At 39.1% G+C, this 27,091-nt stretch overlaps 3 protein-coding genes across 3 annotated transcripts; 1 reads left to right on the forward strand and 2 right to left on the reverse strand.

The window, feature by feature from the left end:
* Positions 1-9,967: 9,967 nt before the first annotated feature.
* GCK72_000106 (uncharacterized protein) lies at positions 9,968-12,514 on the reverse strand (the record flags this gene model as incomplete). Its single annotated transcript, XM_053722270.1, has 4 exons — positions 9,968-10,122; positions 11,129-11,504; positions 12,212-12,393; positions 12,460-12,514. The coding sequence occupies 4 exons, from the start codon at positions 12,512-12,514 to the stop codon at positions 9,968-9,970; spliced, it is 768 nt and encodes a 255-aa protein (XP_053590915.1).
* A 1,476-nt stretch (positions 12,515-13,990) lies between these two features.
* On the reverse strand, positions 13,991-14,269 carry GCK72_000107 (uncharacterized protein; the record flags this gene model as incomplete). The annotated part of the gene is made up of 1 exon (XM_003091031.2): positions 13,991-14,269. The coding sequence occupies one exon, from the start codon at positions 14,267-14,269 to the stop codon at positions 13,991-13,993; it is 279 nt and encodes a 92-aa protein (XP_003091079.2).
* Positions 14,270-16,027: 1,758 nt separating this feature from the next.
* Positions 16,028-17,586, forward strand: GCK72_000108 (uncharacterized protein; the record flags this gene model as incomplete). Its single annotated transcript, XM_053722271.1, has 2 exons — positions 16,028-16,578; positions 17,457-17,586. 2 exons carry the CDS (start codon positions 16,028-16,030, stop codon positions 17,584-17,586), a joined length of 681 nt encoding a protein of 226 aa, XP_053590916.1.
* Between the last annotated feature and the right edge of the window lie 9,505 nt (positions 17,587-27,091).

A 27,091-nucleotide genomic window follows, 5' to 3' on the forward strand; every position in this document is an offset into this window, starting at 1 on the left:
AAAGGAGCACGCATGCGGAAACCCCCTTCTTTGTCGTCCCTTTTACTTTAATTCCATTATTTTTCTCTATTGCCGCCGTAAATCGACACAGAACACCTCGTAAATCCACACAGAAAGGGGAAAAATGTATCTGGAAAACCTTAAACATTGTTAACAGCGTAGGATTACGTCAAAAGGTAATAAAACCTAAAAATTGAAAAACACGGCGTAAATCTACACATACAGTATCGCTCAAAAACATATTAACTTTTGGTTGTTTCAGTTGAAAATTATCAACTTTGAGTGTCTGTCATGGTTATACTTATTGTCCCATCAAGTAGATTTTTAATGGATCATACAGATCAAAAGTAGATCTCAATTTTTGTAGTTGACAACTTTTTAGTACGGACACTCCCTAGAGAGTTATGGTCATTTTAAGGGGACAGCTCAAAAATCGCACTATTTTACACTGAAAAGAGTCGATTTGAGGGAGAAATTACTTTGGCAATATGTAACTCCCTAGGGAGTGTCCGTACAAAAAAGTTGTCAACTACAAAAATGAAGCTCTACTTTTGATCTTTATGATCCATTAAAAATCTACTTGAAGGGACAATCAGTATTATCATGACACAATCTCAAAGTTTGGCGTTTTCAACTAAAAAAGGCAAAACTTAATATACTTTTGAGCGGTACAGTAACTCTGTGAATTTACATGGAACAGGGTAAAAACTCTGAAAAACGCCGTAAACCAATTTTGAAAATTTTTGATTTTTCTTCGAAAAATTCGCGTCACAGGTGCGCCAGACACGTCTGAAATTGTCAAATTTGATTGAAAAGTGTTTAAAAATGCGTCAATGACCCGCCAGATAACTCAAAATTGTGAGACGTGTCTGAGATACTCCAGAAAGCTCAACATTTGATTTTTGCGTTAAAAATGGCCAAAATTGCTCAAATTATACTATAAAATAGGATTCAGGCGCTCTAAATTAGTCAAAAATCGAAAAAACGCGTCCCTGACACGCCCACATTGAAAAAATACGGCGTAAATCTACATGAAACAACGTAAAAAAGCACTAAAAACAGAAAATCTTGAACATTTTCGAAAAAAAACCCTCAAAGCCCGAAAAAACCCAAAAAAAACCATACTTGTCAACGGGCCGAAACGGGCCGACACGGGCCGGCTCGTAACTCGCGTCAAAATGAATATTATGAGCTGAAAAATATACCAAAATGTAGATCTCGACGAGTTCTATGGCCGTGGCATACTACGGGCCGGATGGCTATTCGTTAATGTGTCGCGGGCCGGGAAAAAGTGCCAAAAAACGCGAAAATGGCCAAAAAAGCCATTCTAGCCCGGCCCGCGGCACATTAACAAATAGCCATCCGGCCCGTAGTATGCCACGGACATAGAACTCGTCGAGATCTACATTTTGGTATATTTTTCAGCTCATAATATTGAGTTTGAAGCGAGTTACGAGCCGGCCCGTGTCGGCCCGTTTCGGCCCGTTGACAAGTATGAAAAAAACCATAAAACCCCTCGAACATCCGTAAATCTACACAGTAACCGCGTAAATTTACATAGAATTTCGTAAATTGACACATAAATGTTTATAAAAATTGAATTAAAACAAGAAACCTTGTAGATCTCTACACAGGGGCACCACCGATTTGGGATCTTCGGCCACAGATTTCCAAAATAAATCGAAAAAACCACTAGACCACCTCGTCAAATTCAAACTTCCATGATGTTATTTGAGTAAAGTAGAGAAAGTTAGGGAGAGGGAGAGAGGGAGTAGACGTTGATATAATTGGGAACAAAGAGCAGACACAAGAAAAAAAAACTTTGACCGGAAGAGAAAAAAAACGGGACAAAAGTGAATGGCTAGGGGGAGGAAATGACGACAAACAAAAAATAGTTGCAGCTTTTTTTAAGGGGGTTCCCAAAATCTCGTAAATCTACACAGGATCTCGTAAATTTACACAATTACATCGTAAACTGACACCTCAAAAAACTAGAAAACCCCGTAAATCTACACAGGACCTCGTAAATCTACAATAAGAACTGATTTTGGGATTCTACCGCAAAACGCAGTGTGCTCAATTTTACCGTAAATCTACACACAGTACTGTCCGTAAATCCACACAACCCTAGAATTACGTAAACCCACACTGAGGCTGTTTAAACAAGTTCTCGTAAATCCACACAGAACACCTCGTAAATCTACACAAGAAAAACTTTTTTCAAAAAATTCAAAAAAGGAATTGTTTTTCTGGTCTCTCGAAAAGTGATGTGAGTGAATTCTGGTGAGTGCAAAGGATTCTTTTTTTCACCTGCTTCATGAAAAAAAATTATCTTGTAAATCTACACAGAGTTCTAAAATTTGGGTAGTACTCCCGTAAATCCACACAAAAATCTTGCAACCCTCAATAACCCCCGCGTAAATCTACACAGAATCGTGTTGGTCTCGTAAATCCACACATAACTACGTAAATCCACTCAGAATCACATAAATGTGCACAGCAACCTCGTAAATCTACATTTAACACGGTACATGTGAATAAGACAACGTAAAAACCCAAATTTTACGTTTTTAACCGTTTTTTTTTTGTTTTTCGCGTAAATCTACACACAGTGCACCCCGCGTAAATCTACACCGAGCTCTCATTGCCCCGTGAAAATCCTCACATAAATTAGACCTCCACATACTTATACGTTTTTGTTGAAAAATGTGAGAAAACTTGAGAAAAAAATTTCTCCGTTTCTTACACCAAGAATAAGGAACTAGGAATTTTCGAAACAAATTGAAAAATTCGATTTCAAATTTTTAAGCCTAAAATCTTAAAGCCTAAAATTTTAAAGCCTAAAATTTTAAAGCCATACATTTTTAAGCCTACTATTTTTAAGCCTTCAATTTTTAAGCCTAAAATTTTTAAACCTGAAATTTTTAAACCTAAAATTTTTAAGCCTACAATTTTTAAGCCTAAACTTTTAAGCCTTTGACTAAGGAGAGCTCTATTGCTCTATTTCTCTTAGCGGGGAGCAGCAGCCAATTAAGTGTGAATAAAGAAGAAAAAAAGGGGTGTGAATATATATATTTGTACGGGGCGAGAAGAAGGAGCAGGAATCGAGTGTGAGCCCATTTGAGTCAACACACAGGTCAAAACAACGAGATGGAAGATCTAGATAATGGAAAGAGGAGAAGGAGGAGGAGGTGTCACGTGACTCATGGCTGTCCAAAAATCAGCGTGGCCTAGAAATTCGGTGGCCGAGTTTTCCAATTTTTGGGTTTCTAGGCCATCAATTTTTTGTAGATTTTTTTTTCAAACTTTCTGCGTGAATAGCCGAAACTGCCGTTAGATGGCTTGAAAGGTGGCCTAGAAACTTCAAAACGAAGAAAACCTCAAGAATGGCCTGGAAATTCATGAAGATAGCTTAGAATTCATAAAAATGACTATAAACCCTGGAAAATGACCTAACAACTCAGAAGGCCGAGTTTTTCAATTTTTGGGTTTCTAGGCTATCAATTTTTCAGCAGGAAAAGAAAAACGTCACTGCTTATTTCCTTATTCTGTGATGCATATGTACATAGAATTATTAATTGGGGGGTGGATATGATTTTTGGTTATTAGGAGGCTGAACTAATTGCTATGAACTCGAGATGGAAAAAAGTTCAAATGATTCAAAAAAAATTGGAAAATCACCTGTTCAAGACAAAACATGGAGGAAGTTTATAAAAGCACAAAAACCATAATTTGGTGCGTAGCGACTCAAGCTGTGGTTAGTGGATACGAAATTAATTGTTTGTAGAATTGGTGTTTGGACGTGGGAAAAAAAAACGGATTAGTTTGTCATAATTGGTCAAATGTCCAAAAATCAGCGTGGGTGGCCTCGTTCTGACTTTTTAGACTGTAATTTTCTCAGTTGAGCGGGTTCGCGCAATCTTAGAGTTTCCGCCAGCTAGACATCAAAAAATTCTTGGAAAAATTATAATTTCTAATTCTGTTATACATAGAATCCCTAATTACCAGGGCACACAATGCGTGTTTAACGTTTTTTGTGAGATTTAAAAATTTTCGGCAATTATGAGTCTAGTAGGACTATAATGACATTGTATGAAAAAATTTGCACCTGTCTAACTAAAAACTACTCAGGAGTTAATATTTTTTGTAGAAAATCCCATACTTGTCAACCGGGCCGAAACGGGCCGACACGGGCCGGCTCGTAACTCTCGTCAAAATGAATATTATGAGCTGAAAAATACACCAAAATGTAGATCTCGACGAGTTCTATGTCCGTGACCTACTACGGGCCGGATGGCTATTCGTTAATATGCCGCGGGCCGGGCTAGAATGGCTTTTTTGGCCATTTTTGCGTTTTTTGGCACTTTTTCCCGGCCCGCAGCACATTAACGAATAGCCATCCGGCCCGTAGTAGGTCACGGGCATAGAACTCGTCGAGATCTACATTTTGGTGTATTTTTCAGCTCATAATATTCATTTTGACGCGAGTTACGAGCCGGCCCGTGTCGGCCCGTTTCGGCCCGGCTGACAAGTTTGGAAAATCCTAATTGAAGTCAAAAAAGGCTCAAATTTTGTCAAAATGATTATACATATCTGAAAAGCTAAAGATAAAGAACATCAAAAATTCAAAAAAATGTCTCCACAAAAAATTGTAATACTTGGCTCATTGCACATATGTTGAGTATCGGAGTATCACAATCAAGTAGCAAAATTGCGAAACACGATGTGTCAGCGATAACAGATAATCCAATGTCTCCTTGCGGTGAGCAGTAAACGGGGGATGCCTCTCCGGAAGAAAAATGGAACAGCTGTCAGGTTAGGAACCTGCTTGGGGGCGTACTTGCAAAAAATGAGTGGAACACAATCATCACACTAAAAACTAATAACAGGGATTAGGCAATTCTAATATTAGCACAACACGCTTGTTACAACCGCGCTCTACCGAAATCGAAGAAAATTGTGTTCGAAATTGAGAGACTCTGAGAAAAAGAGACATTTTTCAAGGGAACTTCGGTGGAACGCACTTGAACAAACTGTGTCGAGCTAATAATATGATGTCGACACTGAAAAAAGTACACTGACAAAAGTACACTGACAAAAATACACTGACAAACTTACACTGACAAACTTACACTGACAAAAGTACACTGACCGGTTGGTATCGCGGGTTTTTACGAATTTCTATAGTTTTTTGTTCAAAAATTACGAAAAACAAACAAACAAGGGAACTATTTTTGTGAAAACGCGTCAAAGGTCCACCAGACGCTGTCATTCATTTGATCTGGAAAACGCCTTAATTTAACTATAGGTGTCGACACCGAAAAAAAGTACACTGACAAAAGTACACTGACAAAAGTACAGTGACCAAAAAGTTTGAACCACCGGCACTAAAACGTATGAAAACTGAATTCAGGCAGTGCTATCATCTCAAATTCCCAAAATTTTTTCCAAAATCTGAACTTCGGTCTGCACCAACTCCTCCACTAATTCCTAAACAGGTCCGTTTAGTCCAACAAGCACCCCGCAAAAATTTTGCAGCATAACTAACTAAAAACGTTAAAAGAATAGTTGCTGCTGTTTCTGCTGTTCGAGGTGTGTGTGTCTAGTGGCGGCACAAAAAAAAGGAAGTGCACAGGGGAGGGCTCTGGAGACACTTCTTCCCCCTTCCCCGTCATGTGTCGATCGACTCATGAATTAGTGATGGGAGACTGGAGGGGATACGGGATAGGGGGGAATACAACTTGCAACAAGACGGTCAGGATATGGAGAGATACAAAAAATACATATTTTGGATGACGAGAGAACTATTTTAGGGTATTTACCTTGGAAAATTGGTACGACAGACAACAGTATCTAACAAAAGTCAAGTTAGAAAGGTGAGAAATAAAATTCTGAAGATTTGACCACAGTAACAAATTTTTGTGAAAATGAGCTTGGATTTAGGAAACATGGCTTGAATTCTATATATAGATATATATATATATATATATATAGTCGAGTAAAAATTTATGATCGAATCGATGAATAAGGTTGACTATGTGTTATAAAGTTAATTTCAATACAATATTTTTTAAAAAATTTGAGGAATTTTAAGGAAATTTGACTTTTGGCCACAAAAACTTATGAATTCATCAAAAGGCTCAAAAATATTCGAAAAAAATGCGTATAACTTTTGATGGCCTAACTTTTGATGGCCTGATTTTAACGATTTTAATCAGCCGGTTCCCACAAGTCCAAAGAAACGGTAAAAGTCCCAATTCCGAAGATTTTGAGCACAGGAACTTCTTTTTTTGAAAAGACGCGCTCTACTAATTACATAATTACATATGATGAAAATTAACTTCCAGCATGAATATTTATATCACTGAAAAGCTGAAATTATGCGGATTTTGAAACTATTTTCAAAATTAGTCTACGACAAAAACTCATCGAGATACAGGGTTTTGAAGTTTGCGGGTGTCTTATTAGGCTCTTGTTTTTTTGAAACGTTGTAAATCGGTCAGTTTTCATCGCTGCCCAGTTTTAAGAACAGATTTGGAATCTACGCGTTTTCAGCTTTCTAACGGTATCAAACATTTAAATAATTGCAAATTTAAGCCCCGAACGTCAAAATTTTCAAAAATTGGGTTTTCAAAAGTGGGTTTCTTTAGCGTAAAATTATGTCATTTTTGTCAAAAACTTTTATAATTAGGTATAATTAAATGGAACAAGCTTTTAGGGAATCAAAGAAGCAATTTCCAATTAAAAAGAGGATTTGAAAAATAAAAACTTTCAAAAAAAAATTTCAACCTCAATAGACAAAATCCAAAAAAAAAATAGACTCAAAACTTTTCCAACCGGTGTTTAGTAAAATTTTTTCCAATTTTTCAAAAATAGGGTTTTATACAGTTTGAGCCCTTTTTTGGCATAAATTAATCAGTTTTTTTCAAAAAACAGACATAATTAGGTATACTTAAGAGAAACAAGTTTTAGGGAATTAAAGAAGCAATTTTCAATTAAAAAGCTGATTCTATTTATATATTTTGTTTAAAGCATGGAGAAATTGCACATTTTTATCGAAAACTCTGAAAATTTGGACTCAAAACCTAACTGGAGTAAAAATTCTTTCAAATTTTGCAACTTCAAACATTTCTCAGCGCGAAACTTAAGAAACCGAGAAGGAAATAGAAAAAATTGAAGCAGGTGCATATAAACTTTTTCCCCTTCAAACATCTGTCAAGTACATGTACAAAAAGTGGACAAAAAGTCGATTATAAGGCAGAAAAAGAAGGAAAAAAGAAGAGAAACGAGATAAGGAGGGGTCCCCTCACGCCGCCTATCTGGGATCAAATATCTAGAATTTAGACGGACGGCGTGTGGAGACATTTTGACGTGTGTAGTCTGAGTGAGCAAGGGAGAAAAAGGTCGAATTACGAGAGAAGGAACATCTTGATTGATTCGAGAAATATCTTTTGGAGAGGACGAGAGAAAATCAGATCAGTTGGCGGCGGCGGGAGGGGGGGACTGCTTGCTCAATTAATGACACGAAACATGAGATGAAACGGATGGAGGGAGGAGGGATCAAATATTTTGTCACTTTTCGTGATTTTTGAAGATTTCAAGATTTGCATCAGAGCGAACTTGCATAAACTTCTTGATTAAGGGGCGTGGCAACAATTTTTTGTAAAAATGTGAATTAAGTAGTTAGAGACCAGTTGGCAGACTAATATTATGTTTGAAAAATTATTTTTCGTGTCAAAATGTCGTGGTGGGTGTTTTTTCTTCACTTTTTCTCAAACTGCCATTATAAAAAATTTCTCTAAGGGGCGGAGTCTAAACTTTTGTCAAAATTGAAAAGGGTCAAATTGCAAAAAATATAGTTTTTCGCTAACATCAGGAAAGCACAAACTCGAAAAAAGTGTTTAGGGTAAATGCCCTTCGAAATCAACAAAATGAGGCGTGACCAATTTTTTTCAAAAAATTAAAAATTCTGGAATTTTCTATGTAGAAATTGCAAAATCTGGTCCTTTAGGAACAAAAAACCTCAGTTTTTCAAGAAAACCGATTTCTTGACCAAAAACTTAAGGGGCGTGGCATAAATTCGAGAAAACCTTAACAACAGTAAAAAATATTCCAAAATTGACAAAAATTGGCTGAAAATAGTAAAATGCTGATAGACAAAAAGAAATTATGTTCTAACCTAAGTGGGCGTGACCTAATTTTTCAACTTCTTTTTTTCGAAAAAAAAAAGTAAAAACGCCGGAAAATAGCAGAAGAAAGACCGATATTTCGAAAAGTCTAGTTTTTTAAAAAAGTTTACGTTAGAGCGCACTTGTTATTCAGAAAAAAATTGCAAACAACAACCGAAAACTGAAAAATCAACGAAAACTAGAAAAAATAGCGAAGAATTGTTTTTTATTATTGATTTTCCGTCAATTTCCCGCTATGACAGGTCAAAAAAAATATGACAGTGGTAGGTCAAAAAATTTTTATTTCGTGAAAACTTGAAAAAAAACTTTTAATATAGTTACAATAACGTGATCTGCAATGCTATCTCCAAAAAGGTCAAAAGTTTCTTTGAAAAACATTTTTTAAATAAAAATTAACTTTTTTTTTAATTCAAAAAAGAATTTGCCGCCAGCAGGGGTCGAACCTGCGACCTTGGGCTTATTAGACCCACGCTCTAACCGACTGAGCTATGGCGGCTGTTGAAGGAGACGGGGTCGCGGTGTGTATATAAATCAGGCGCCCGGGGTAGGAGACACCGGGAGAGAGAAGGAGAGAAAAGTTAGATAGGAGGAGGAGAGGATGCACCTGCGCTCTAATGATAATAATAACGGATAGCTAATTTTAGGGATTTTATGGGGAAAATAAGGTTTTTAGTAACGTTTTCGAGTAAAAAAGTATAAAAAAGCGCCTATAAAAGAAACTTTTGTTCTTTTTCACCACTTTTCCTCGACATCTTTTGTTTCAAACGTGCCTTCAGAAGTTGGAAAAGAATAGAGAACGTCGAAAAATCATGTCTGGGGAATTCGATGGACCCGTTTTCCCCTTTTTGCTGGTTTTTCGAAAGTTTAGTGTCACAACGGAAATGTATGTGAAAATGATGGATAGTGGTGAAACAAAAGGGGGAATGGGTGTGCAAAATTTTTCGGAATGGTGGGGGGGACGGAGCAAAACACGAAGACTGAAATTTAATTATAAACGGGCGGAAGCTATGTGTAATGGATGATTTGATGTTTTGGTTTCGTTTGGTAGTAGATAAACATGAGGAGCCGGAGTATGGTGGCCTAGAAATGGTTTTCTAGGCCACCAAAGGGATTTGAGTCTAAGGGTCGGGTAGAACCTGGATAGTACGTGAGTGTCCAAAAAAAACTTTAAAAAAACGTTTTTCCGGATTTTTCAAAAATAGTTTGTCAGACGCTCGAGTGGCTGGATTTTACAAAACGAGTGACTTGACTATCTGGCACGCCTTTGACGCGTTAATGCAAAAAGAGTTTGTTTTTTCATAGTTTTTGAACATAAAACTATAGAAATTCGTGAAAACCCGCGATACCAATCGGTCAGTGTATTTTTGTCAGTGTAACTTTGTCAGTGTATTTTTGTCAGTGTAGCTTTGTGAGTGTAACTAAATAGGGAAGGCCCTGGGAAAACGCTGATACCAAATATATATTCAGTTTTTGCCATCGAGGCCTGGTATTCGAGAAAAAACGAGGTCAAAGTTTGGACCACTGACAAAAATATCGGCAGCGTGGCGCAGGTGGTAGTGAGGCGGTGTGGCATGAGGGCATCAAGGGCATCAAGGGCAAAAACTGAATATATATTTGGAATCAGTGTTTTCTGAGCTTTCCAACAATATAGGTCACGACCCATAACTCCACGGTCACCTGGAGACCTTCCCTAGTAAGTTTGACCCTCTGAAAAAATTTCGTGCAGTTCTTGAGAAAAATCAAGTTAAATATCTTTATTCCACTGAAAAACACAAGATCTACTTCTTCTTTGTCTTCTCGGACGTCGCCGTCTTTGGCATTTCTTCTGTGGAAATCACGGAAGGCGTCTTCTGAAGTCTTCTGCCTTTTGCCGTGGCCGATGGTGGAGTGTTGGACGGTTCTCCCTTTGAATCTTCGAGAGGGCCGGCTTGCACTGAAAATAATGAAAATAACATTTATGGGGGTTGGCATGCCTGGAATCTCTGACTTTGCTAACGCGCTCTACGGGAAACACGTTTCAAACAGCTCGGGAAGGGCTCCTTGAGGGTGCTTAGACGGGTGTCTAGACAAGAGGCGTCAATGTTTCAAATAAAACGTTGTATATTGTTGGAAAGCTGAAATCACGCGGATTCTGAATCTATTTTCACATTTTTTCTGAAATCAAAATGAACAGAGATACGAGCGATTTTGTCAATGCCCGCGATGAGAGGGAGCTGAACAACGGGGGCGTGCGGTTGACTGGTTACGGGTGCTTAGATGGGTGTCTTAACGAGAAGGCGTCAATGTTTCAAATAAAGCGTTGGATATTGTTGGAAAGCTGAAATCACGCGGATTCTGAATCTGTTTTCAGATTTTTTCTTGAATCAAAATGAGCAAAAATACGAGCGATTTTGTCCGCGATGAGAGGGAGCTGAACAACGGGGCGCGCGGTTTACTGGTCGCGGGTGTCCGTCAATGTTTCAAATAAAGCGTTAGATATTGTTGGGAAGCTGACGACGTGAGAATTTTGAAACCGGTTTCAGATTTCTCCTAAAATCAAAATGGACTGAGATACGAGCGACTTTGTTAATGCCCGCGATGATAGGGAGCTGAACGAAGAGGCGAGCTGTTGACTGGTCACGGGTGCCTTGAACATCAATGTTTCGAATAAAGCGTTAGATATTGTTGGAAAGCTGAAACCACGAGGATTCTGAATCTGTTTTCAGATTTTTTCTTGAATCAAAACGGACTGAGATACAACGATTGCATTATCAGTGAGACGGTCTCACCCGGAACTTGCTTGTCTTCAAACTCTTGTATCTCAGGTGTACTCTGAGGTAAATCAAATTTGAAACCAGATTCAGAATCTTCACGTTTTCAGCTTTCATGTTATATTGTTTTTACTTAGAAACCTAAAAAAAAACTGGCTGCGTAGCGACTCAAGTCCCCCGCTAGCTTACCAACTTCTCCATGATCATTCAAATCGATAATCCTCCCAATCTTATGATGTTTACACGTGTGCTCCGGCTTCGCCTTCTCATCAAATTTACACGACAAATGAAGAATATTCTTAATCTCCACACCCCGCCCCTTTTTATTCCAAACCGCCCGTAAATTCGACGACGAGAACTCGTCTTCCTTGATGAGAGCCGTCGATTTCTCGTCGATCACAATATGATAGATGGAGTAGATCATACAGTAGTCCGACGGCACGCGGTGACATTTTCCCTTGAATGTACAGTAGATTTTCGCCTTCCCTCCCGCCTCGATCATTCCGACGTGTGGTTTCACGAAGAAACAGTGCGAGATGGGTGTTCGGATGTTGAATAGAATGGTCTGCGAAGAAAAAGTTTATGAGGTCGCGTCAAAGGCGCGCCAGCCGGTTTCTGAGGGAGATGTCACCGGTTTTAGTGTCAAAAATTGATTTTTTTAAAAGCTTCCCTACTATTTCTATTTCACTTTAAAACACTAAAAATTGGCTGCGTATCGACTCATTCTTTAATGTCTTAGGGCAGGAGCACAAAAAACGCGTCAAAGGCGCGCCAGACACTCGAGTCACTCAAAATCTGACGCTGGTGCTTCTTTGACGCGTTCATCTATCAAATATTTAGTCCTTTTTAAAGGAACAACGCGCCAAAGGTGCGCCAGACGCATGAATTTTGCAAAAACGGCAAAAAAAAGATGTCGCAAAACGAGTGACTTGAGTGCCTGGCGCGCCTTTGACGCCAGAGTTGTGCGGAAGTGATTTTTTCTAAAACGCAAGTCGGAAGTCGGAAGTCGGAAGTCAGAAGTAGATTTTTTCCGCAAATATTCAAACTTTTTGACCATTTTTTATGGTATTTCGAGCGAAATGTATTCTTCCTAAATTTCACAGTGTTGGAATGACGGAAGTCGGAAGTAAAACTCCTAATCCGGAAGTAAAATTTTTAAAACGGAAGTCGGAATTCCGCGCAATTCTGTTTGACGCGTTTAAAAATAGTCCATTTTTCTTCATTTTTCACTAACTTTTTTCCGAAAATTTTGAAATGTTTCCACATATTTACCTTCTGCGTCGGATTCCGCAACTCGAAATGAACACACGCGCGATTCGTGAGCTCCAGAAGGCCACAGAACACGATATACTTGTTTTCCGGTAGATCACTGGCGGTCAACAGCGATTTTCCATCGTGATGAAGCCTCTCGAACTCTTGCCGAACCTGTCCTTGATGGATCTCGAATGGCGTTTCTAAAATAGTGAGATGGAGCGCATTTGCAACGTTTCCTGAAAAATAGGCCACGCCCATCAACTTACTCGGAAACCCTTTACCCGATCCGGATTTGTGCTCACCGCCACAATAATTTTGCATATCAATTTTGTATTATTTGTTGTTGGAAATAAGGAAATTTGAAAATAATTTTCGTGGTACGTCACGTTGAAAATTTTTAAAAAGTTCAAAAATTGCTTTCCAAAATGTTCATTTTTTTTAAACGTTGACGTCTAATATAGTTAAAAGATCTAAAATTTCCAGAAGATTACAGTATCTGGGGTGCCTTAGACGCGTTTTCCGCGGCATGGTTTTTTTTGAGTTGAGGCTTTGGTTTTTGAAGTTACATTTCTAAACCCAAATCTTGAAAACTTGAGTTACGGTAAAATAAGTTCTTTTAGAAAACGCGTCACAGGCGCGCCTGCCAAATTTTTAATGATTGGGAACCAAACCACTTTTCCCTAATTTTTCTTCCTGTTAGTCGGGGGTTGAGATTCGTCTCTTAGGGAAATAGGAATTTGAAAAGGCGGTGACTAATCGAAGAGAAGAAATTTTAGGTAGCTCCTTTAAAGGTATGCAGCTGTTTCAGCGCCCTAGCCGATTTTAGCGCCGCAGGCATATTTAAAGGCGCGTATCTCAAAAATAGGCGGAGCTATTTGAAAATTGTTTGACATTTGAATTTTCTTCCAAAATTGTGCTTTATGATAACGTGGAAAAGTGCGGAACTTTTAATCATTTGATTTTTAAGCTCCGCCCTCAAATAGAATCACGGATCCCACCGATTGGAAAAGTCCAGACTTCATAGAAATATCAGCTGCGTAACAGGGTATACGCCTTTTCGGTGCCATCACGAAGTTCCGGTAGTTTGACACAATTTCAGTAATTCGCTGGGGTTCGAACCCGGGTAGGTCAGCGAGGGACATGACATGCAAAATCGCTCTGAGCCAGTCGGACGTAATTTTTCAAAACATGCGATTTAACGGTGTAGATAGATAATTTCAAAGGTTCTAAGCTCATTTTTCGGTTTTATTACGGGTCTGGGATGTATTAAAACCTCTAAGACTGGTTGCCAGGTGACATACATTCAAAAAGTGATATAAATCACATAATTTTCCATTTCAGGATAACCAATAGAGAATTGCACAAAGAGAAAAACCAGAAAAATCGGGAAGAAACGAGACATTTTCCAGAGATTCTCCTAATGATATGGTATGGAGGGAGCGGAGGGCGTTTTATAGGGGTATATAATTGTTTTATAAAAGTATATAATGAGAACGCGTCAACGGCGTCCCACAAATCTGAAAAAACATATTCTGGAAGTCCTGAACACGATAATTTTCCAATTCTTTGTGATTTTTCAGAAAAATCTTAAAATCCTTGAAAATTAAGTTAAGTACTTAAAAAGTCTAACATAAAATGTTACACTGACAAAAATACAGTGACCAGTTCCAAAACGTCCTTAAGCCTATCAACTTTTCAGCGATTCAAATGCGTCCCCGGTGCGCCAGGTTGTCAAAAATATTATTTATTTAAAAAAACCCTTTTTGCACAAAAAAAAACAAAAAAAAGAATTTACAATCACTTATTAGGATTATAACATGTCAGAATATTGATAATCTGCCAGAACTGAGTGATCCCTTCGATATCTTTCGCATCAGTTGGAACCTTGAAGAACGTGGTCAATCCCTCGGCGACTTCTTCCTCAAACTCTTTCTGGCGTGTCGGCTCAAAGTCCTTCCACGAAAAATAGATACCAACGTCTTTGAGTGGGACGTCGGCTGCCAAGGCGACAAGTTGTCGGAGCTGCTCCTGACGGCGTGGCGCGTTGAGGACGTCGGAGAGTGGTTTTTGAATCATGATGAGAAGGGGGATGCCTTTGGTTCATCTGGCCTTGGTTTATATACCTGTGTTGTTGTGTAATTATATTCTCGAATTGGAGAATCGGAGAATCAAAGAAAAAGAAAAAGATTGTTATCTTAGTGGTATCATATTAGAAGAAGGGAACAAAGTATGCGATGACCTTTCAATTTTTTTATTCTAATTTGTTCATCGCACGCAGATCTAATCAACCTAAATGATTTTTGACAATTCGACACAAGAAAACCGGTTTCAAATAGATACTGATGGGCATTGAAGTCATGTGTTCTTTTTGGATTTATTATTGTCTAGTTTTGAGATTTTGAATGAAAAGATTGAAGAATTTGGATCCGAGAAAGTTGGAATGGGAATGGCCCACCATAACCGCCTGAAATAAAACTGTTACAAATAAGAACTTTATAAAAATCGAATCGCCCAAAATACAACTGATACAAATCAGAACCAGTTTGGGTAAATATTGATATATTGAAGCAAGATTAAAACTCTCCCTGTTTTACATATTCACTATTTTCCGAATGTCGATTTTGATTTGGTCTGGCGCACCTCTGACGCGTCTTTGATAGTTAAGGGTACTTTTGACGCAGTTTCAATTTCAATTTGGTATCATCTGGCGTGCCTGTGACGTGTTTCCTCGAATCGGAATCGAATTTTACAGTTTTTAGGTAGTTTTTCAATCTAATTAGCAAAATCAAAATGGGCAGTAGAAACTTATAAATTTGGAATTTAATGAAACTTGTGTGGGATGTTCGGGAGTCCGAATCGGGACCACTCTTTCACAAAATTTATTAACCCGCCCGGCATTCTGCTCCGAGTTATGGGCTCTCAAAGTGTTGAGAAATGAGGAAACAAATGTTCCTGTGTAAAATCTGAGTACGATGAAGTCAATACAGTGCGCGTCATAAAGATAGGACAACCTCTATAACTTGACGTTTTGAAAACCGATCGTTTGGATTGAGCAACTTTGAGCAGCTCTGTGCTCAAAAGACACTTTTGAGGCCGCGTCATAAAGATAGGACACCCCCAAAAAGAAGTTCTTTTCGACCCTTTTTCCTAAAAAATCTTTCCTAAAACATTTTCCTAAAAATCGAATCCAAACAATCAGTTGTCTCATAGGGTTTTAGGGTCGCTGAATCGAACTGCACTCACCGATTTTTGATAACTATTCAGGATTTTTCAAAAGACCAAGTTTTAGGGGGTGTCCTATCTTTATGACGCGCGCTGTATGACCCTGAGGAAACGATTTTCCTCATTATGATAAGACAACTAAAACAAACAACTTGCTCACTCTTTCATTTCAACACCTTATCTTATCAGTTTGATTCATTCCCGGGTGTGCTGTTAGTTGTTAGTGCTCACTTTCTATTTATTTCATTTTAATTTCGCAATGACATCGACAAAGTGAGTTTTCAGTCAAAAATTGCAAGATCGTGCTAGGATTTTTTGTAAATTGAGTCTTTTAGTCAATTATTGCCAAAAATCATTTTTACAAAAGAATGAAGCTTATGACGCAACGTAATGAAGTAGTAGAGCTTGGCTGCTCATAAGTTAAGCTTTTGAGTCGCTACGCAGGTAGTTTGGTTAGCAAATCTATGGAATTCAATTCATAACTGATGTTTTTGAATTATTTTTGAATTATTTTCCAGCCCCCTCCAATTCAACCCCAACTGAACAAAACCTCCGACCATCAATTACGAATATGTGAAGCTGGAAATGAGTCGCGCTGAAGTTTCCCTGAAAATGCAACCGACTCGAGAAGCTGACCCCTTTTTTGTTATCACTGCTAATAATTATGAAGACACTTGCACAATATTTTGGCGACTTGAAACTAAAGTGGACGAATTAATTATTGGTGGTTCATTACTACATGATATGCAATTCGAGAAACTATTTCGGAGTGACAAGGAAAGCAAACTTCAAGTCAAGAAAATCACTTTGAACCTTTTCGAGTTTACTGAAAAAAATTGTCGAGTGATACTATCGGTTCTGGATATTACTTACCTCAAATCAATTCACTTTATGGTGTTCCCCAGTGATAACATCAGTTGGTTATTTGAAATGGAAGAATTCAAAGATTTTCCTGCTAAATATCTAATGTCTACAAACTTTATAAAAGGAAAATGTGAAGACTGGGAGAAATATGAAATACATTTCGAGGAACTGGAAGCGGAGCCAGTGGAGAAAATGATTATGGAGTTCTCAGAGGAATGTATTGAAAATAAGGCTCATTTCATGTTTTACGGTCGGATCACAAGAGATTTGATGGAGAAGTTGCAGGAATTAGAGACGTTGTAAGTTAGTTTGAGTCGCTGCGCAGTCAAATCGGTTCATTTGAATAATAATCGTTGGTTTAGCTACAACAATTAGAAAGGGGTCTAGTAGAGCGTGGTTGCTAACTGTGTGTAAAGATTTTGATTTTTGAGTCGCTACGCAGGTAATTTGGTTAAAAAATCTATAGAATTCATTTCGAAACTCCAAAACTGAGGTTTTTGTTTTTTTTTGTTGTTAAATTCCGACGGCGCGTAACTATCTTGAAACCCAATAATATGAACTGAAAAATATACCAAAATGTAGATCTCAGCGAGATCTATGTCTGTGACACACTTTGGGCCGGATAGCTATTTGTTATTGTGTTTTTGCACAGTAACAACATCAGTGTGAAAATCGATCAAAATCACTTAAAACCCCAAAAATCGACCAAAACCCCACTTTTTCTCAAAAAACGGCCAAGATAGGTAATTTTCTGCCATTTTAACCGATTTTTAGCAGTTTTGAGAGTAAAAAATTGGTCGAATGACCTACTATGGTCCGGATAGCTATTTGTAATGTGCTAAAATATAATTTTTGGTAATTTTTGCAAGAGAAACCACTGAAAACTTTAAAAATCCTCTCTGATATGATTCGGGCCGAATAGCTATGTATCTGTTAATGTGCGACGGAGAGACAAATTGCGAAAATTAACAAAAATTCAATTTGAGCCGGTCAAGGAGTCTAGTAGAGCGTGGTTGCTAATTATATGTAAAAATTTTGATTTTGGAGTCGCTACGCAGGTAGTTTGGTTAGTAAAGCTATGGAATTCCATTCGAAACTCCAAAACTGAGAATTAGAGATGTTTCTGTTTCCGGATATTTTAGTTTTGAATAAAAATTGATAAAAATTAATTTTCCAGTGACTACGGTACCACGCAAAACGGAATTGTCTACTGGTTCACGACATCCGATGAGCACAAACATCTTCGAGTATCCCTGAGTGCAGGCGAGCCGAACAAAATGTTGGAAGGAATGCTTATAAATATTTGATGTATTGGTTTTTTTTGATATTGAGGATGAACCTCAAAATTAATTATTGACTTTAAATCAGTAAGCCAATGAACTTGTAAAAACACAAAAACTGGTTGTATTTTTGCCAGTGTATTTTTGTCAGTGTAACTTGCCCTTTATAATAGACAACCTCTCAAGGACCTGGCGCACCGGGGACGCGTTTTAACGAGCTAAGAACATTTAGTCATGTTTTTAAATCGCTAAAAATCCAAATATAAAAAAAGGAATATTCTCTCAGGTTAAAACTGATTACTGTTCTTTGGTCACTGTATTTTAGACAGTGTTACTTTATTATTGAAATTAATATATAATAATACCCGGAAAGAAGAACACTTCTATTTAGTGAAAGTCCCGATTTTTCTTTTTGGAACGGCAGAAACTTACCAATTTACCTTTCATTCCACCTGCAAATGTATTTTATCATGTCGTTCCAAAAAGAAAAATAGTGGAAACCTTCGACGTGAAAGATTTCTTGATTTCATCGGATTCAGGAAAAATAGAGGAATCTAGACGTGTTATATGCAAGTAAAAACCCAACCCATCTAGTCCTGTTTTTCTTCTTGGCCACAGAACACGAGCGAGTTGGGTGAAAGACACCCGATCCGTCAAGTATTCACCCAAATTACGAGCAAGTTCCGTAGGCTCGAGAATAGTTTCTCCGCATTCTGGGAGTGGTTTTCTGGAACATTCGAATCACCATAATTTGAGTTGATGCACGGATAACTTGTTTGATTGTCCATCAGACTCTTCCCATTTGATCTCGATGTCTTCTGGACACATCGAGCTGTGATGAGTCTTCTTCTAGTGGCACTTCTTGTTGAAAGTGCATGAGATGTCTTCCTTGTGTGGAAGCAGACATTTGATGCAGAGACGATCCTTCTTCAGCTTCTTCTTTCTGTCCTTGTATTCTGGATCATTGAAGCAACAACCTATTTACTGAGAATCAATTCTAAAAGTGAACAATCTTCGACAAGCATTCAACATGAGCTATGGTAAATCCCGAAGGATCCAACCCACCACTTTCCGCCAAATGACTCATCTTGACTGAACGTGCCTAACAAACTATATACTGAGAATTAACCGAAAAAGTGAACAATCTTCGACAAGCATTCAACATGAGCTATGGTAAATCCCGAAGGATCCAACCCACCACTTTCCGCCAAATGACTCATCTTTACTGAACGTGCCTAACAAACTATGAACTGAGAATTAACCGAAAAAGTGAACAGCATTCGACAAGCATTCAACATGAGCTATGGTAAATCCCGAAGGATCCAACCCACCACTTTCCGCCAAATGACTCATCTTTACTGAACGTGCCTAACAAACTATGAACTGAGAATTAACCGGAAAAGTGAACAGCATTCGACAAGCATTCAACATGAGCTATGGTAAATCCCGAAGGATCCAACCCACCACTTTCCGCCAAATGACTCATCTTTACTGAACGTGCCTAACAAACTATATACTGAGAATTAACCGAAAAAGTGAACAGCCTTTGACAAGCATTCAACATGAGCTATGGTAAATCCCGAAGGATCCAACCCACCACTTTCCGCCAAATGACTCATCTTTACTGAACGTGCCTAACAAACTATGAACTGAGAATTAACCGAAAAAGTGAACAGCATTCGACAAGCATTCAACATGAGCTATGGTAAATCCCGAAGGATCCAACCCACCACTTTCCGCCAAATGACTCATCTTGACTGAACGTGCCTAACAAACTATGAACTGAGAATTAACCGAAAAAGTGAACAGCCTTTGACAAGCATTCAACATGAGCTATGGTAAATCCCGAAGGATCCAACCCACCACTTTCCGCCAAATGACTCATCTTTACTGAACGTGCCTAACAAACTATATACTGAGAATTAACCGAAAAAGTGAACAGCATTCGACAAGCATTCAACATGAGCTATGGTAAATCCCGAAGGATCCAACCCACCACTTTCCGCCAAATGACTCATCTTTACTGAACGTGCCTAACAAACTATATACTGAGAATTAACCGAAAAAGTGAACAGCATTCGACAAGCATTCAACATGAGCTATGGTAAATCCCGAAGGATCCAACCCACCACTTTCCGCCAAATGACTCATCTTTACTGAACGTGCCTAACAAACTATGAACTGAGAATTAACCGAAAAAGTGAACAGCATTCGACAAGCATTCAACATGAGCTATGGTAAATCCCGAAGGATCCAACCCACCACTTTCCGCCAAATGACTCATCTTTACTGAACGTGCCTAACAAACTATATACTGAGAATTAACCGAAAAAGTGAACAGCATTCGACAAGCATTCAACATGAGCTATGGTAAATCCCGAAGGATCCAACCCACCACTTTCCGCCAAATGACTCATCTTTACTGAACGTGCCTAACAAACTATATACTGAGAATTAACCGAAAAAGTGAACAGCCTTTGACAAGCATTCAACATGAGCTATGGTAAATCCCGAAGGATCCAACCCACCACTTTCCGCCAAATGACTCATCTTTACTGAACGTGCCTAACAAACTATGAACTGAGAATTAACCGAAAAAGTGAACAGCATTCGACAAGCATTCAACATGAGCTATGGTAAATCCCGAAGGATCCAACCCACCACTTTCCGCCAAATGACTCATCTTTACTGAACGTGCCTAACAAACTATATACTGAGAATTAACCGAAAAAGTGAACAGCCTTTGACAAGCATTCAACATGAGCTATGGTAAATCCCGAAGGATCCAACCCACCACTTTCCGCCAAATGACTCATCTTGACTGAACGTGCCTAACAAACTATGAACTGAGAATTAACCGAAAAAGTGAACAGCATTCGACAAGCATTCAACATGAGCTATGGTAAATCCCGAAGGATCCAACCCACCACTTTCCGCCAAATGACTCATCTTTACTGAACGTGCCTAACAAACTATATACTGAGAATTAACCGAAAAAGTGAACAGCCTTTGACAAGCATTCAACATGAGCTATGGTAAATCCCGAAGGATCCAACCCACCACTTTCCGCCAAATGACTCATCTTTACTGAACGTGCCTAACAAACTATATACTGAGAATTAACCGAAAAAGTGAACAGCATTCGACAAGCATTCAACATGAGCTATGGTAAATCCCGAAGGATCCAACCCACCACTTTCCGCCAAATGACTCATCTTGACTGAACGTGCCTAACAAACTATGAACTGAGAATTAACCGAAAAAGTGAACAGCATTCGACAAGCATTCAACATGAGCTATGGTAAATCCCGAAGGATCCAACCCACCACTTTCCGCCAAATGACTCATCTTTACTGAACGTGCCTAACAAACTATATACTGAGAATTAACCGAAAAAGTGAACAGCATTCGACAAGCATTCAACATGAGCTATGGTAAATCCCGAAGGATCCAACCCACCACTTTCCGCCAAATGACTCATCTTTACTGAACGTGCCTAACAAACTATGAACTGAGAATTAACCGAAAAAGTGAACAGCATTCGACAAGCATTCAACATGAGCTATGGTAAATCCCGAAGGATCCAACCCACCACTTTCCGCCAAATGACTCATCTTTACTGAACGTGCCTAACAAACTATATACTGAGAATTAACCGAAAAAGTGAACAGCCTTTGACAAGCATTCAACATGAGCTATGGTAAATCCCGAAGGATCCAACCCACCACTTTCCGCCAAATGACTCATCTTTACTGAACGTGCCTAACAAACTATGAACTGAGAATTAACCGAAAAAGTGAACAGCATTCGACAAGCATTCAACATGAGCTATGGTAAATCCCGAAGGATCCAACCCACCACTTTCCGCCAAATGACTCATCTTTACTGAACGTGCCTAACAAACTATATACTGAGAATTAACCGAAAAAGTGAACAGCCTTTGACAAGCATTCAACATGAGCTATGGTAAATCCCGAAGGATCCAACCCACCACTTTCCGCCAAATGACTCATCTTGACTGAACGTGCCTAACAAACTATGAACTGAGAATTAACCGAAAAAGTGAACAGCATTCGACAAGCATTCAACATGAGCTATGGTAAATCCCGAAGGATCCAACCCACCACTTTCCGCCAAATGACTCATCTTTACTGAACGTGCCTAACAAACTATATACTGAGAATTAACCGAAAAAGTGAACAGCATTCGACAAGCATTCAACATGAGCTATGGTAAATCCCGAAGGATCCAACCCACCACTTTCCGCCAAATGACTCATCTTTACTGAACGTGCCTAACAAACTATGAACTGAGAATTAACCGAAAAAGTGAACAGCATTCGACAAGCATTCAACATGAGCTATGGTAAATCCCGAAGGATCCAACCCACCACTTTCCGCCAAATGACTCATCTTTACTGAACGTGCCTAACAAACTATATACTGAGAATTAACCGAAAAAGTGAACAGCCTTTGACAAGCATTCAACATGAGCTATGGTAAATCCCGAAGGATCCAACCCACCACTTTCCGCCAAATGACTCATCTTGACTGAACGTGCCTAACAAACTATGAACTGAGAATTAACCGAAAAAGTGAACAGCATTCGACAAGCATTCAACATGAGCTATGGTAAATCCCGAAGGATCCAACCCACCACTTTCCGCCAAATGACTCATCTTTACTGAACGTGCCTAACAAACTATATACTGAGAATTAACCAAAAAAGTGAACAGCATTCGACAAGCATTCAACATGAGCTATGGTAAATCCCGAAGGATCCAACCCACCACTTTCCGCCAAATGACTCATCTTTACTGAACGTGCCTAACAAACTATGAACTGAGAATTAACCGAAAAAGTGAACAGCATTCGACAAGCATTCAACATGAGCTATGGTAAATCCCGAAGGATCCAACCCACCACTTTCCGCCAAATGACTCATCTTGACTGAACGTGCCTAACAAACTATGAACTGAGAATTAACCGAAAAAGTGAACAGCATTCGACAAGCATTCAACATGAGCTATGGTAAATCCCGAAGGATCCAACCCACCACTTTCCGCCAAATGACTCATCTTTACTGAACGTGCCTAACAAACTATATACTGAGAATTAACCGAAAAAGTGAACAGCATTCGACAAGCATTCAACATGAGCTATGGTAAATCCCGAAGGATCCAACCCACCACTTTCCGCCAAATGACTCATCTTTACTGAACGTGCCTAACAAACTATGAACTGAGAATTAACCGAAAAAGTGAACAGCATTCGACAAGCATTCAACATGAGCTATGGTAAATCCCGAAGGATCCAACCCACCACTTTCCGCCAAATGACTCATCTTTACTGAACGTGCCTAACAAACTATATACTGAGAATTAACCGAAAAAGTGAACAGCATTCGACAAGCATTCAACATGAGCTATGGTAAATCCCGAAGGATCCAACCCACCACTTTCCGCCAAATGACTCATCTTGACTGAACGTGCCTAACAAACTATGAACTGAGAATTAACCGAAAAAGTGAACAGCCTTTGACAAGCATTCAACATGAGCTATGGTAAATCCCGAAGGATCCAACCCACCACTTTCCGCCAAATGACTCATCTTTACTGAACGTGCCTAACAAACTATGAACTGAGAATTAACCGAAAAAGTGAACAGCATTCGACAAGCATTCAACATGAGCTATGGTAAATCCCGAAGGATCCAACCCACCACTTTCCGCCAAATGACTCATCTTGACTGAACGTGCCTAACAAACTATGAACTGAGAATTAACCGAAAAAGTGAACAGCATTCGACAAGCATTCAACATGAGCTATGGTAAATCCCGAAGGATCCAACCCACCACTTTCCGCCAAATGACTCATCTTTACTGAACGTGCCTAACAAACTATGAACTGAGAATTAACCGAAAAAGTGAACAGCATTCGACAAGCATTCAACATGAGCTATGGTAAATCCCGAAGGATCCAACCCACCACTTTCCGCCAAATGACTCATCTTGACTGAACGTGCCTAACAAACTATATACTGAGAATTAACCGAAAAAGTGAACAGCATTCGACAAGCATTCAACATGAGCTATGGTAAATCCCGAAGGATCCAACCCACCACTTTCCGCCAAATGACTCATCTTTACTGAACGTGCCTAACAAACTATGAACTGAGAATTAACCGAAAAAGTGAACAGCATTCGACAAGCATTCAACATGAGCTATGGTAAATCCCGAAGGATCCAACCCACCACTTTCCGCCAAATGACTCATCTTTACTGAACGTGCCTAACAAACTATGAACTGAGAATTAACCGAAAAAGTGAACAGCATTCGACAAGCATTCAACATGAGCTATGGTAAATCCCGAAGGATCCAACCCACCACTTTCCGCCAAATGACTCATCTTTACTGAACGTGCCTAACAAACTATGAACTGAGAATTAACCGAAAAAGTGAACAGCCTTCGACAAGCATTCAACATGAGCTATGGTAAATCCCGAAGGATCCAACCCACCACTTTCCGCCAAATGACTCATCTTGACTGAACGTCCTTAACAAACTATGAACTGAGAATTAACCGAAAAAGTGAACAGCATTCGACAAGCATTCAACATGAGCTATGGTAAATCCCGAAGGATCCAACCCACCACTTTCCGCCAAATGACTCATCTTGACTGAACGTGCCTAACAAACTATATACTGAGAATTAACCGAAAAAGTGAACAGCATTCGACAAGCATTCAACATGAGCTATGGTAAATCCCGAAGGATCCAACCCACCACTTTCCGCCAAATGACTCATCTTTACTGAACGTGCCTAACAAACTATGAACTGAGAATTAACCGAAAAAGTGAACAGCATTCGACAAGCATTCAACATGAGCTATGGTAAATCCCGAAGGATCCAACCCACCACTTTCCGCCAAATGACTCATCTTTACTGAACGTGCCTAACAAACTATGAACTGAGAATTAACCGAAAAAGTGAACAGCATTCGACAAGCATTCAACATGAGCTATGGTAAATCCCGAAGGATCCAACCCACCACTTTCCGCCAAATGACTCATCTTTACTGAACGTGCCTAACAAACTATATACTGAGAATTAACCGAAAAAGTGAACAGCCTTCGACAAGCATTCAACATGAGCTATGGTAAATCCCGAAGGATCCAACCCACCACTTTCCGCCAAATGACTCATCTTGACTGAACGTCCTTAACAAACTATGAACTGAGAATTAACCGAAAAAGTGAACAGCCTTTGACAAGCATTCAACATGAGCTATGGTAAATCCCGAAGGATCCAACCCACCACTTTCCGCCAAATGACTCATCTTTACTGAACGTGCCTAACAAACTATGAACTGAGAATTAACCGAAAAAGTGAACAGCCTTTGACAAGCATTCAACATGAGCTATGGTAAATCCCGAAGGATCCAACCCACCACTTTCCGCCAAATGACTCATCTTTACTGAACGTGCCTAACAAACTATATACTGAGAATTAACCGAAAAAGTGAACAGCCTTCGACAAGCATTCAACATGAGCTATGGTAAATCCCGAAGGATCCAACCCACCACTTTCCGCCAAATGACTCATCTTGACTGAACGTCCTTAACAAACTATATACTGAGAATCAATTAAACACGAACTGAGAACAGTCTTCGACAAGCAGGACCCAACTCACCACCTCCTCGCTTTCTTCCGAACCGCGTATCGCACTCGACCATTTCCTCATCCTTCATGGTGATTGGTTTCTTCTTGATCCGCTTCACTTCAGAACTGAAAAAGAAAACACTAATTCATATATTTAGTCAGCAAATAGGGAATATGAGGACAAGATAAGTCATGGTCATAGAGATTATTCAAAGATGGCCAAAAAAGAGAATATAGATGAGTCACCATCCAGTACAGAGAGATAGTGGACGACTGGGCCAAGAAGATGATATGAGGAAACTGGGGGACAGTGGGAGGAGTCCAAAAAGAAAGCCGCCATCTGGTGGTCTATTAAGATAGGTCATAAAGGGAGATTTCCCATGGAGATAAGTGAACAGGTGGTTTGTGTTAGGAATGAGACAATAGGACAGTGTAGTCTGACCTCATTTGACCTGTGGGCGTGGTCTATTCGTCATCATCTGTTTGATTTCCCAGGAAGATAAGTGACAGATGGCGGTCTGCTGTAGAGAGGAACAATGAGAAGACATGCCGACATTTTCACATTTGTGATGACGTGCTCTCACCTGTCCCTATGAGTATTTGTTTGCGGACCGCCTCCCAGGTCAACCGACCGAGTCTAAAATGTTTGGGGTAAAAATGAAGGGGTTAGAAGAAAAAAAAAGAAAGTATGCTGTTTTTGATACCATTTGATAGATTAGATTATCTGTAACTTTTCTTTGAGTTTTACTCAGATAAAGGCTGACGCAAAGTAGGGCTGTTACTTGCGGCAATCGCCGGCAAGCCGGCGCCGCTTTTTTCACGTTAATTGCATGAAAAGCAAGTTCATTTCCAAAACTTGCTTCCATCGCCGGTTTTCATTTCTAAACCGGCGTCAAACGCCGCTTTTTTGAGTAGAAAATATACTGAAAATGAATAAAAAAGATAAAAACCGGCGTTAAACGCCGGTTTTTAAAATTGTACTTGCTGCAATCGCCGGTTTCATTTCCGGCGATTGTCGCCCACGCCGGAAATGAAACCGGCGATTGCCGCCGTAAAACGCCTGTTTTAACAGCCCTAACGCAAAGTCAATGGAAAGTTTGGTCGGCGAGAATGTTCTAGAAATTTCACCTCGCACGGTCTCCCATACTGCGAAAAAGAACTGCAAGGAACGTGAAGGCGATTTTTTCACGTTTTAATTCAATTCTTTTATTTTTTGCACTGAAAATTCAGTTTTTTCAGGTTTTTAGACGGCGCAATGGATGAAAAAAGGTCCCGTCCTACAGAATTGTAGAAAATAAAATTCTCTATCTTATGAGCCAGAAAACGTGAAATTTGGTCTGAAATTCACTTTTTCTATACAGAAAAACTGATTTTCAGAATATTGAGATTTTCTGCCATTTCATCCAATTTTTTTTTTCAAAAAAAAATGTAACAGTTTTGGAGCATCCTCAAGAACATTATGTGCAAGTTTTATTAGAAAATGTTTTCTACCAAAAAAGTTATACTCAATTTTCTGAAAATCAGCTTTTCTGTATAGAAAAAGTGAATTTCAGACCAAATTTCACGTTTTCTGGCTCATAAGATAGAGAATTTTATTTTCTACAATTCTGTAGGACGGGACCTTTTTTCATCCATTGCGCCGTCTAAAAACCTGAAAAAACTGAATTTTCAGTGCAAAAAATAAAAGAATTGAATTAAAACGTGAAAAAATCGGCTTCACGTTCCTTGCAGTTCTTTTTCGCAGTACGGGAGACCGTGCCTCGGTAAATTTGTTTTTCCAGTATTCTGCTATTTCTGGCGTTATTTTCGATAGTTTTTTTTTAGTGTTTTTCTATCAATATTTGCCGTATTCTATCGAATTTATTGAAGAA

The sequence above is a fragment of the Caenorhabditis remanei genome, chromosome I (assembly GCF_010183535.1).
Source record: "Caenorhabditis remanei strain PX506 chromosome I, whole genome shotgun sequence".
NCBI classification, from domain to species: domain Eukaryota; kingdom Metazoa; phylum Nematoda; class Chromadorea; order Rhabditida; family Rhabditidae; genus Caenorhabditis; species Caenorhabditis remanei.